This window comes from Larimichthys crocea, chromosome XI (assembly GCF_000972845.2).
Source record: "Larimichthys crocea isolate SSNF chromosome XI, L_crocea_2.0, whole genome shotgun sequence".
Classification (NCBI taxonomy): Eukaryota; Metazoa; Chordata; class Actinopteri; family Sciaenidae; genus Larimichthys; species Larimichthys crocea.
The window spans coordinates 16,124,843-16,137,581 of record NC_040021.1 but is presented as its reverse complement, the minus strand read 5'-3'; the positions used below and the strand labels follow the sequence as shown (position 1 = coordinate 16,137,581).

The 12,739-nt window shown below is 40.0% G+C and overlaps 1 protein-coding gene across 3 annotated transcripts; it reads right to left on the bottom strand.

Moving 5' to 3' along the window:
- Positions 1-2,855: 2,855 nt before the first annotated feature.
- LOC109141016 (poly(A) polymerase type 3) lies at positions 2,856-12,739 on the bottom strand. 3 transcript variants are annotated; one of them, XM_027283900.1, is made up of 4 exons: positions 12,306-12,739; positions 12,045-12,134; positions 11,720-11,858; positions 2,856-2,947 (listed from the first exon to the last, which is right to left on the bottom strand). In XM_027283900.1, coding segments are annotated over exons 1-4 (342 nt in total). In that variant the 5' UTR covers positions 12,418-12,739; the 3' UTR covers positions 2,856-2,946. The 3 variants fall into 3 exon arrangements, with proteins under 3 accessions (XP_027139701.1, XP_027139699.1, XP_027139698.1); XM_027283898.1 differs by lacking the exon at positions 2,856-2,947 and adding an exon at positions 8,619-9,280; XM_027283897.1 differs by lacking the exon at positions 2,856-2,947 and adding an exon at positions 8,619-8,803.

Here is a 12,739-nt window from a genome sequence, read left to right as displayed (position 1 = left end):
GTCAGATCATTCAGAGCAACACAACAATACACATCTACCAGGCCTCCTCTGATCTCACCCGGGAAGTAGACAACACTTTCATATCAACACCCTGTCATCTCACAATGTGGCACCTTCCCCTTTGAAGGTACAGTAGCATTGTTGCAGTTTCTCAGATGTGAAACACTAGCTTTTATCATCCTGTTTTGGGCAAGGAGGAGAGGAGTAGGAGATGAAGGAAGCGATTTCTTTTTAACTTGGACCCACCAAAGTGGAAAGAAACAGCATCTTGACAGGCATGTGAAAGGAGAACTGCAGGGTCAACTGGGGAACTTCAGAGACCAGTTGAGAAGGCTTCGTGTCTCTGAGGAGGACAAGTAATGGACTCACTGGAGGTGGAGCATGTATCTATGTATGTGTACAAATCTGAAGTTAGCACCGAAGGATAGTTTCTTTGAATGCCTGCACATGTTTTTACCACATAGTATTAGTCGTTCAGATTTAGCCGTATAATGTCAGGCTTGCTACCGTGCCAGGGAACAGTCTTGAGACAGAAGCCACAGAGATTTGCTCCTTGTCCTGAATTACCAGCCAGCTGTAAACTACAAGTCTCACTCCACAGCAGGAGGATCACTCCTCCCATTAGCCTTGGCATAGTGCCGACTACAAATGTGAGATCTGTGGTCGTCAGGAGGCCCAGTTGGGACGAGACCCTCTGTCACTCACGGCGACACATGTCATAAACTCATTGTCTTGCCATCAATCCGGGGACCTAACCACCTCCATAGCAGATGGAGGCCCAGCAGGAAGACAGGGGGCCATGCCCTGAGCCTCTGCCCCACACAGAGTGCACGCGGCAGGAGAAAGAGGGGCCACAACTATAGGGGAGCCCCATACCCTAGACTGGACCTCCTGTGGATAAACCTCTGGATGAAGTCCTAATGTTGTCCATGATTAATTAGAGACAAATGTAAGTACGCCATTACTGCTGTGTAGAAAAATAGGCTTTCTTTTAATCGCATTTAGCCCAATGATTAACAATTTAAAAGTTTCAAATAGCAGATTGTCTCTCCATCTTTTATGTCAGCAATTATTTGGCATCACAACTGCATCTATTAGTATATATGTGAAGGTCTAAGACCACAGTGAGCAAAAGCAACCCGCCCAAATTTAGAAGTGAAAATAGCGATAAACATGTTCTGCAAGGGATAAAGATGTCTTGCCTCCCCTGAATGGGGAAATGTAATGATATTCATAAAGACACCACCGACTGGGGGCAGAAGAAAAACTGTTCCTAAGCAACAACAACAACACTCTTACAAGCTACATCTTGGGAAATTTTGACCGGATTGGGATGCAAACAACAGAAAACCTTTAACTAGGCCATGTTATGAGTCTGCTCCCTATGGCTGAGTATCTGGGTGTCTCGTCTGGCACAAATCCCCCCAACTAATGATACATACTGTATTTCAACAAAAAAAATAAAGAGAATAGACGGGAGCTTGTGGTATGGTGCTAACCAAAATCTCTTTGAGTCGTCCTTCAGTTCAAAATGTTGTATGAATGATTAGTCATATAATTAATGCTCCAAAAATACATGAAAGGTAAAGGTCTTGTCTTAATTTTCAGACAAAAACTACATTTGAAGCTCTTCTATAAAAACTGTACAGGTTACTGACAGGTAAGACAGGTACAAGTTACTGTACAATGGATGTATACTTAAAAGGTCAAGAAGTGGTCAAACCATTTATCTAACTCCTGTTCTCCCTCTAGCAGTCAGAAACCATTTTACATTATCAGTTGATGAGAAAACTCTGATGGCTGAGGTGCATAAAAGTTTTTCGCCCATTCAGTGTAATTAATCGGTGAGTCCTGTCCATTCATTTGCATCATGGGATTACTGAATGTCAGAAATGTTACATTTGGTGAAGATGAAAATTAAAAAGCAAAAGAAAAGGTTGGATATCTAGTCAAGATATGAAACTACCTTATAAGACAATGTCACACTCGGTTAGACACTGTTAGATTTTCCTCTGACGATGGTATTTACATATGCTGTGGAGAACTGTGTGATAGAAAGCTAGACTGTGGACACTTTAATGCACAAATTCTATCTTGGCGTCTGCACTGCAGTTTGTGAATTTAATGGTGTTAGACTGAGTGTGAGTTTTGTGGTACTCAAGCCTTAAGTATACTTGCTATTATCCTCTTCACCCAAAAAGACCTAAAAACAATTACCGTTCAATAATGAGTGATGTTTGTTTCTCCCTGTCATTAATTACAATTAATCAAAGACAGCAGACGACTTAAAGCATCACTGTGCAAACAGCTCACAGAGGTCAACTGACAAAACATTATCTTCTAAGCACAGCACTTCCAAAAAAATGATCAAACAGAATGAAGAAATATATACTTTAAAAAAAAAATCACAACATGATAGATTATCTTTACGAATGCATCACACAAATATTCATCAGCACCTCACTACTATTATCTGGCCTGCAAACCAACCAAGGTGAAAAATACAAGCATTCAATATCTAGATTTTCTTTCTATGAGAACCATTTATAAAAAGATTAGTGAAGGTACATAAGCTCCCTTAACTCTGATCTGCATCAGGTTTTACTGTCACCAAGTTGTCATCACCACTGTTTCTACGGGTGAGGAGGAGGCCAGCAGAAAGGCTTCATTGCCCTCTTGTGGTGAAAGGTGTGACATTCATCCAGCTCTATCAGTCTACCTTACAACAAGCCTTCTATGAAGCTCAACATGTATACTGTGTGTGAGGATGTCTGTCATATGTGGCACATGGTAGTAGATAAGAGAAGATTTGTGTGCAGCTATAAGGAAGTTTCTATCTTAACTCTGCGCTGTACCTGAGGAGCTGGAACTTGATGGTCTGTTTCTTCACTGTGACAGGCCTGGTGCAGTTGGGAGGCACCTCAGAAACCTCCACAGTGGGCGGATTCTGGGAAGGAAGGAACAGACAGTAAGGTTAGTCACAGAACAGGAACATCTTTAGATCAGTTTAACTTTAATAGTGTATGGCAACTTAATAGAACGCCTTCAACGATTGTTCAGCTTACCAGATAAGGTCTGAATCTTTTGCCCAATGATTCAAGCTGAGTATCACTGGGTCTCTTAGTGTTTTGTGAGCTCACACTGAGAGATGGACTCTTACTGAGCGAGACACCAGCAGAGGACTCCTTAGAGCAGGTGTCTCTGGATTTGTTTTTTCATGGACTTTGAACTTCTTTGATAAAGTTTCTGAAAGGCCAAACGGTGATGCTTTTTGTGGCCCATGAAATTGTGGATGTTGTAATGTTTTTGGTGGGTGTGGACACATGGAGAGCTTATTTTCTTACAATTTTTGCAAGAGCTTGGTTTGTGCAATTCATTTTACCGGTCTTTGGAAGAAGCAGGAATACACTGAAAACTCATGGAGACACAAGGAGAACATGCAAAGTCCACACAGACAGGCCCTGCTGGCTGGTGGGTTCGAAATAAGCTACAGCACAATAAGTAAAATCACTAAATAAAGGTCTTCATTAAGTCATTATAAACTTTAAATATAACCAATCTAACCATTTTAAAAGATGTTGACTGTTTTAAATGTGTCATATAATGAATATGAGATTGTGCGTTTAATATTAAATCTAATGTCTACATTTTCTGTTAATAATTACAAGCCTGCGCAGTCAATAAAAATTCAAAAATAATAAGATCATGAGATCAATTTACACAACAAAACCATATCAGTTAAGTTGTGCAATGTAAAAACAGGTAAAGTCTACATAATTCAGATTGAGACATACAACACAGAACATAAATAGGACAAAATGTGAACGAAATCATTCAAATCATAACACTCACATTTTCATCTTTGAGCAGCTGAATACACTTGTACTTCACTTCACTACATTACCTTAACATGTGCAATAATATAATATTGTAGTTTTAATTGGCTTAGCTGGCTAATGTTATCTAACGTTAGCTTCCTTGCTGATGTGCATTAAATGCTAGTTCATGTAACTTGAACGGATAACGTCAGCCAAGTCATCCAAACTCACAGGGCTGATCTGGCTGGTAGACTGGCTGGCCTGCAGGTTACTTTGTCAGCTGCTGTTGCAGGTTAGTCGATGCCAGATACATGCAGCATAGATCATTCAGTATGCATCTTAATTAGCTGTCATTTCAACACATCATTATCCAATCAAATCTGCTCATACACCAATTTAAAGAACTACCATTGAGGTGTGCTTAAAGAATTAGCTTGAGATTCATAAAGGAGTCAACTTCTGACTGATTATGGCTTTGATTACAGCATGTAAATGTGTTTTTTAAGAAATAAAAATATTTCTAATGCTGAGTATAAATATTTGTTTTTGCCAATTGATACAGAATTTCTAAATTACATAAAGAAAACTATCTAACTACATGTTTTCTGAGAAAATGGCCACCTTTATTAGCCAGAAGGGCTTAGCAAATAGTGACAGAGTTGGTGTTTCCTCACAAATTAAATGGGATGATGTAGCATCTGGGTAAACCTGACAAATTGTGGCTTCCAGTATGGCTCATGATAGAACGTCCAAGAAGCCCAGCACATTAGAGTAAATGTTACATGCTTCAGGGAAATAAGATGATAAAGATGATTTACATCTCCAGTCCATAATGTTACCCAAAGTTAACAATGGCCTGTTCTAATTTTCTTTAGCCCACTTCCAATTGTATTTATAACATATCTATGTAATACCCTGTATAGTATAATGATTAATATTGATTTCACATTACTACGGTTTCCTACTACTATTGTTACAGTTTCATGTTTTGCTCAGAAATGACATACAATTGGAGGGAAATGAACACAAACGTGTGGTAAAACATATTAGATACCACAAACTCATGGGCCTGTCATCCAGAGATATATGTCTTTCATACCGTAGACCTACAAGACACCCAAGAGATGTCCTTAACTCCTTGGATGAGCGATCAGTTTAATTATAACTTTGATACGGTTAGATTTTGCGTTGGATGAGATGACTCTACACAAGTGTCTTTGTCAGATAGGCACTATCTACACATCTAAGTAAACTAGTGCATTGTGTATATCTGCAAAATAACAACAGGGCTGTGGTTTCCTGGTAGCAAATAGACAAGACAAACAAAATATGCATGGCAACACTGAAACACAGCTATCCCACCATGTCATTGTCCCCAAATCAATATCAATTTTCACAAACAAATTACGGGGCATGTGTAACTTACTGTCGGCCGTGGCTTGACAACATGTCCCTTTCATACACAACACGGCAACAGAAGCACAGAGCTCTGAAACCAAATATTTCCAATGGCTTGCACTGCACCACAATGGTTTCTTTGCTGTGTCAAGCAAAGTGCAGTGTGAGAAGAGGCCAAATGTTTTTTTCATACTAGTTTTAACTTCAGCCTAAACTTCAGGATGAAAAAAAAAAAAAAAAGTAGCCTTCTTGCCACAAAGTTGCATTTTACAGTGTTGAGATTTCTGTTTATACATTTCATTTTGGAGGCATTTTTCTGTAAGATTCACTGCAAGGCCACAGTATGGAATAAAATGTCATTATATCAAAATGTTGATCACTGAATTGTTTTAATCTTAATCTTGTCAGACTGAAGCATGTCAAATATCCTGCTCCTTGTCACAACAATAAGCGACAATGACATTTGCAGTCTTCATTTCTACAGAGACACCTTGCCATGAATGTCTTCATCACTTGTATTTTGATATCACAATGAGTAGAAAACACTGTTTAAAAAAATGAGCCACAAACCAAAGGGACACATGTTTTATTGAGATTGTTTACCTGTTTAATGTGATTAAAAGTGCGTTTGTGGGTGTTGTGCTGCCTCTCAGCTGGGACTGATTGGCAGCTGGGCCTGTAAGAGAAACATTCACCTTGGCCTTACCAAGTAGGCTGAATTAAATTTCCTCAGTGTTAAAGTTAGAAGGGTAGTGTTAAATGTAGCTTGACTGTGCAATAACATGAAGTTAAATGTTTCTGTTCAAGTCACTCACCTCCCTTGTCTCCATAGTGTGCAGATTAAAACAGTCTCCAGGGTACCTGAGCCTTAATTTGAAGGTTTCAGGATTTACCGTGTGTTGATTAGTGTCAGGGGAGTGTTAATCTGTTTATTAGGTTTTGATGATTTCCTTTTGCAATGTGTAAAGCAGTAAGATCATACAGACTAATTGATAGTACAATAGTGTAAATGCATTTAAGTTATTTTGTTGTGTTTAATGTTTTAGTGTCCAAGTCATTTCAAGTAGCAGGTTATATAAGGCAGCCAGTTTCCAGCACCAGCGGCTGTTGTCATGACCACTTTTTTGTTTAAACAGATGGTCCACAGTATTTATGTACAGTATGTATGTAAAGTCTATATTTATTAAAATGTGTTCAGTGTTGGTGAAATAAACACCTAGTCAATCTGAACTTAACCTCTGCCTCAAGCCTCCAGCTGACACGCAGACATCCTAACACACCTGAAACATGTTTGATATGTTTGAAAAATATGACTGATATGTTTATTATAAGGAACCATCTGGACTTTCAAAAAAATACTTGGCAGGTGATTGGTTAAACCATCTGTCTTAATGGCAAACTTCCAAAGATTGGATCAATGAACCAGTCAAACCAATGAGTGTGAAAATGATGTATGTATTTTTATATCATTGAATCAATGTCTTGCCGAAACCAGTTAGAGAAAAGCCCTCAGTGCTGTTAGCTCTTCTTTCATTGAAGAAATACTCTCTAGTTCCGATATGCTATTAACATCGAAGCTAACCAGTTTAGCAGTTGATTTTAATATACATGTTGATGATGCATCAAAATTAAATGAATCATGTATCAGGGCACATGAGTGGCACATGAAGAAAGTGGTCCAATCCTGTTCTTTCCAATTAAGAAACAGCCCCAAAATCAAAAATGGATTATCTTTTCATGATCTTGGAAAGTCATTTACATTTTTTGTCTCCTTCAATCTTGATAATAATTCACTTTTCATCCTCCAGTCGCTCTTCGTAATGTGTGATGTACAGTGCTCTACAGTGCTCTAGCACCACACACACAACCGCCTGCGCAACGCACACAGTCCAGCACTCACTGTAATGTCCTCCCGATTGCCATACACCTTTTGTCTTCCTCTACTATTTGAGCGGTGTATGCCAAGGGTTAGTGAGGACACTGTTTTTTAATCAATCACAATTTTTTGAATGGCAGGATATAATTGCACATTTTGTCCATTGTTTAACTGTTATTTATAGCATAAAGTATAAATATCCACCAATTCTCCATTACATATTTTTAGTTGACTTTATTCCAACTCATTACCTGACATATGAAACATGTCAACATTCATTTACAGTATGGTGTGACCATTGCTGCAGGGTCATTTTGACCCCAGAGGACAACAGACGTTATTAAATTCAATAAAACACTCATAATTCAATCAAATTACTTCACATTTATTGTAATAATGAAGAGACCCCCAAACAACATCAAACTCATATAATAATATATACAATAATCCTGCACTACCAGAAGTTCTCTTGTCGTGATGGAGGAAAACAAGCTCCTCAGAGATTTTTTCAAAAAAGGTTAAGTCTGGGGCAACTGAACTGTTGTAGATCCGTGAAGACATTTCGCCTCTCACCCAAGAAGTTTCTGACACTGGTGGGGAGTCGGGAGTCTGTGTGTTTAGCTTGTAGATCCACTCATTGTTCCACTTGGTTCATTAGTGCTCATTGTTGTGTGACGACTGTCGTCAGAGTCGTTGATGGTCACCTGAGGTCTGGTGTGGCCGATGGACGTTATAGTCACATGAGGCTAAGTGTCAAGTGCTGTTGAGTCTCTTGGGGAGGGATGAAAGGACAGCATGCAGAGTTTATTGAACTGAGTATACAAAACCGAGGCAGTATGAAGCAGCTAAATTTTTTGCAGTAAGTTAAACCCTTACAAAGAACCGTCTGTCCTCACTGCGCTCCCATAAAAGATTAAAATTGTCAGGAGCACCGTGTTCCTGGCAAGTGATGGAAAGCCAGGTGTGGCCACTCAGTAGCCTGGAGAAACGCCTTAACCCATGGCCAAGCAAGGGGATCGTTCCGGAGATGAAGGTCCTCACTCTTTCTTAAGAGTGCGGACAAGGACACTCCTTTAATGACAATGAAGTTTGCATCTTGGACAGGGAAAGAGGAATGAAGGAGGCTATCTATGTAAAAGTAGAGTAACCTTCACTCAACAGAGGAGGAGGCCTCAGACACCACTTATCACCAACCTACAATGCTGTCCTTTCATCCCTCCCCAAGAGACTGAACAGCACTTCACACTTAACCTCATGTGACTCTAACGTCCATCGGCCACACCCAAGCTCAGGTGACCGGAAAGACTGTCGTTCACACCAGACCTCAGGTAACCATCAACGACTCTGACAACAGTCATCACACAAGAATGAGCACTAACGAACTAAGTGGAACAATGAGCGGATCTACAAGCTAAATACACAGACTCCCCACTAGTCAGTCAGAACTGAAGAAGCTTCTTGGATGAGAGGCGAAACATCTTCACGGATCTAAAACAGTCCAGTTGCCCTGACTTAACCCCTTTTTAAGAAGCTTGTCTTCACCTGAAGCTTGCAGAGCAAATAAAGAGTCTAAGAGGGGGTGAGGAGGGGAGAGATAAATGGGGTGAGGGAAGGGTGGGGAATAGAGGGGGAGAGGATGAGAGGGAATGGCTGGAGTTTCTTCTCTTGAGCTCAACGATGTAATTTGTGAAGCTCGCCGACCAGTCCGTGCCTCCGTTTGTTGTAGGAGATACAAGAAGGAACAGAGTTGTAAGAACTACAAGTTCATGGAGTAGCATGAAACACCCCTCCCCCCAAAAGGTCACCCATGGGTGCCATAAAGACACTGTGAAGAGAGTGACCAGCTACCGCACTGGCTATACAGTATAAAGGAGTACTGAAGGAATACACTGTGGCAGTCAGACTTATACTCCACTTGTGTTTATGCAGGTGAGGAAGAGGCCAGCAGAAAGGCTTCATTGCCCTCTTGTGGTGAAAGGTGTGACATTCACCCAGCTCTATCAGTCTACCTTACAACAAGCCTTCTATGAAGCTCAACATGTATACTGTATGTGAAGATGTCTGCCATATGTGGCACATGGTAGTAGATAAGAGAAGATTTGTGTGCAGTTATAAGGAAGTTTCACTGGTTCAAAGAGTTTAGACCAGGGAGCTTTCTTATGGTGAATTTCTTCAGTGATATTAAGGCCTGTGAATGATAGAGGGAAAGCTTGTTGAAGTCTGAGTAAATCAAAATCCAAACTTTGTTTACAGAATAAATCCTTGTAGTATTCTGGAAGTTAGGAGTTTAACATGGTTTTAATAAATCTTGGCAGCAGCACAGTCACTGAAGCTGCACTGCCTGTTTCTGACAGACCGATTTTGCATCAGAGCAAACATGAAAGTTGTGAGATTACATCAACTATGTTACGCTGAAGTTAACTGGCCCGCAATGCATTTAGCACTGCGAACAGTCAGTGGATATCAGCTGAGGGACTACATACCCCGTACAATCTCCTCCATCAGCTATATTTTCACAACTGATATAAATTTACATTACATGTAAGTGCATACTGTTTATTAATGATAACTCTCCAGTTGTACCCTCACTCACCCTTTGTGAGAATTTCCTCAAATTTTTAACTTTTTATTGCTCTGACCTCACCGTTCCTCCTTTACATGCTGCTTTTGATCAGTTCAAACCTGTATCCCTCCCTGCACTGGCCAATGTAGTTCAACATCTGCGACCTACAAACTGTTCTTCAGACAGCATCCCCTCTCGTCTCCTTAAAGAGGTATTAAGTACGGTGGGCCCTGACATACTTTTATTTATTAATTCCTGTCTTAGCACCGGATGTGTTCCAGCTGCTCTCAAGCATGCTGTTGTGCAGCCTCTTATCAAAAAGAAAAATCTAGATCCCTCTGTGCTGTCTAACTTCAGGCCTATCTCTAAACTTTCTAAAATTTCTATCTAACATTTTAGAGAAAGTGGTTTTTATTCAGATCCAATCATTCCTAGTGGCCAATGACATCTATGAGAAGTTTCAGTCTGGCTTTAAACCATCACATAGCACTGAGACAGCACTGCTGAGAGTTTTTAATGATGGTAACTGTTGACTGAGGAAATCCTGCTATGCTAGTGCTCCTTGATTTGACAGCTGCCTTTGACACTGTGGATCATGGGATTCTCTTAGCACGATTCTCTTAACTCTCTCATGGTTCCAGTATTACTTGACTGATCAGTTTCTCTGTGCATCCTCAGCCCATCTTACTTCCGGGGTCCCCCAAGGCTCTATCCTCGGGCCAATTCTCTTCTTGCTATATATGCTACCATTATGGTCAATTTTCAAGTATAATCTTTCTTTTCATTTTTATGCTGATGATGTTCAGATCTATTTGCCTTTGACATTCTGTACAGACATTGCTTGACTGCCTAAACGATGTTAAATCCTGGATGACCTCAAACTTTTTGAATCTAAATGAAAGTAAGACTAAAATCATGTTTGGATGTGGTTCAGCAGACTTTCCTGCTGGCCTTCTGAGCACCCTACTTCAAACATTCGGTCATCTGTAAAAAAAATCTTGGAGTAATATTTGATGACAGGCTGAAATTTGATCGCCAGGTTAGCTCGGTCGTGAAAAATAGCTTTTATCATTTGAGGATTTTATTGAAAGTAAAAGGATACCTGCCATGTAAAGATTTAGAAACTGTGATCCATGTTTTTATTAATACAAGACTGGATTACTGTAACTCACTTTATTTTGGCCTGGACCGCTCACTCCTACACCACTTGCAGCTGGTACAGAACACTGCTGCCCGTCTCCTTACCGGCAAACGCAAGCGTGACCACATATCCCCTGTCCTGGCGTCACTACACTGGTTACCGGTTGCTTTTAGAATAGATTTTAAAATTTTATTGTTTGTTTTTAAAGCTCGTAATGGCTTAGCCCCCCAGTATTTAACCAAGCTTCTTCATATCCACACCCCCGCCAGAACACTGAGATCCTCTAGCCAGCTGCTACTGGTTGCCCCTAAATTAAAACTAAAAACCAAAGGTGACCAAGCCTTTGTGGCAGCGGCCCCTAGGCTCTGGAATAATTTGCCCTGGCACATCCGATCTGTTGTATCATTTGAGGTTTTTAAATCCTCCCTAAAACGCACTTTTTCTCCCTGGCTTTTTACCAAACTTAAGTATCTTAGCATTTGTCTTAACCCGTTATTCCAATGAAGTGTAACAGATGATAATTAAGTTGGTGGTGCTGGATCAACAACCAAGGAGAGAGATTAGCAGAATATTATCACATCACTTTAGTATGGGACACTCCAAAATGTAAGAAACCTGCCTCTTATTTGTAATAAACCTGTACAGCACTTTGGTCAACCTCAGTTGTTTTTTAAATGTGCTTTATAAATAAAGTTTGAGTTGAGTTGAGTTGAGTTGAGTAAGTGCATACTGTTTTAATGATGTAGTCTGTATATAGAGAGCGAGCTCAAATGGTCTGTTTTTATTAACTGTTTTGTTAACAAGGCATTAACTAGACCCATTCATGATGAAGTAAGGTGACTCTGACTGCAGTGGATTTCAGTGTCTAGTGACTTTTAACTCAATTCAATGTTTTTTTTTACTCCTGAAATAGGACAACTCACCATCTGGTGTAGACCCAGAAGAACTTCTTTACCAGGGTGGACGGTGCAGCATTTGGGTACAGCTGGCAGATCCAGGCCACCATTATGGCCCATGATACACCGCCCAAGAACCCCAGTGAGTTAGAATTAATGTTACGTCCTGAAAGGAAATAAGAGAATGAGAGATTAAGATCTCCAGTTCATGATGTTAATGTAAACAACAGCCTGTCCTATATTGATTTAGTACAATTAAATATCATGTCTCTGAAATATAATATAATATAATATTGCTTATTTTACATTAAGATTAATACAAACATTCTAGTTGTGTGTGTGTTTCACTCACTTTTGGCCCACAGCTTGATGGCTCTCAAAACCATCTGAAAGTTCTCAACGTCAGGAACTTGACGGAGGATCTCCTCTGAAACTCTGTAGCCTACAAAAAACAGAATCAGATTAACAGAGAAAGTCACATTAAAAAGTGTCAAACACAAATACAGAATATGGTACACTGTCACACATGACAAAAACATTCCTGTAAGTACAGCTGCCAGGTACTGATACTGCAGGATTTACCAGCAGGTGTGTTCTTGCATCTGATGCTTACCATTTAGACTTCTGGCACAGTGCTTATCAATGCCGTTAAACCAGCTGTCATCGAGCAGGTTCAGGTGAACAGTGATGCTCCGCCGTTGCACCTGGGAAAACACTAAGTCCATCTAGAAATAACAGGACCACAAAAACTGAGATTAAGACATGTGCAAACAAAGCTTTGATGGAAGCACACTGCAGACAGTAGAGTTGTTACTTAATCTCAAGCCAAATGACCTCAATCCCATCAAAGGTCATTTTGATGACCGGGACAAATGCGTCTTTAATTGCCTAAAGACAACAACATGGTCAGTCACTTGCATTAGAGAGAAAAATGTCCTTTGACTTGTATGTTGAGCATAGTATGATATATACCGAACCACTACACGTATGTCTTTGACCTCCTTCTGAGATTTCAGTTTGTCGAAGAAGGAGGTAAAGAAGTTGCCG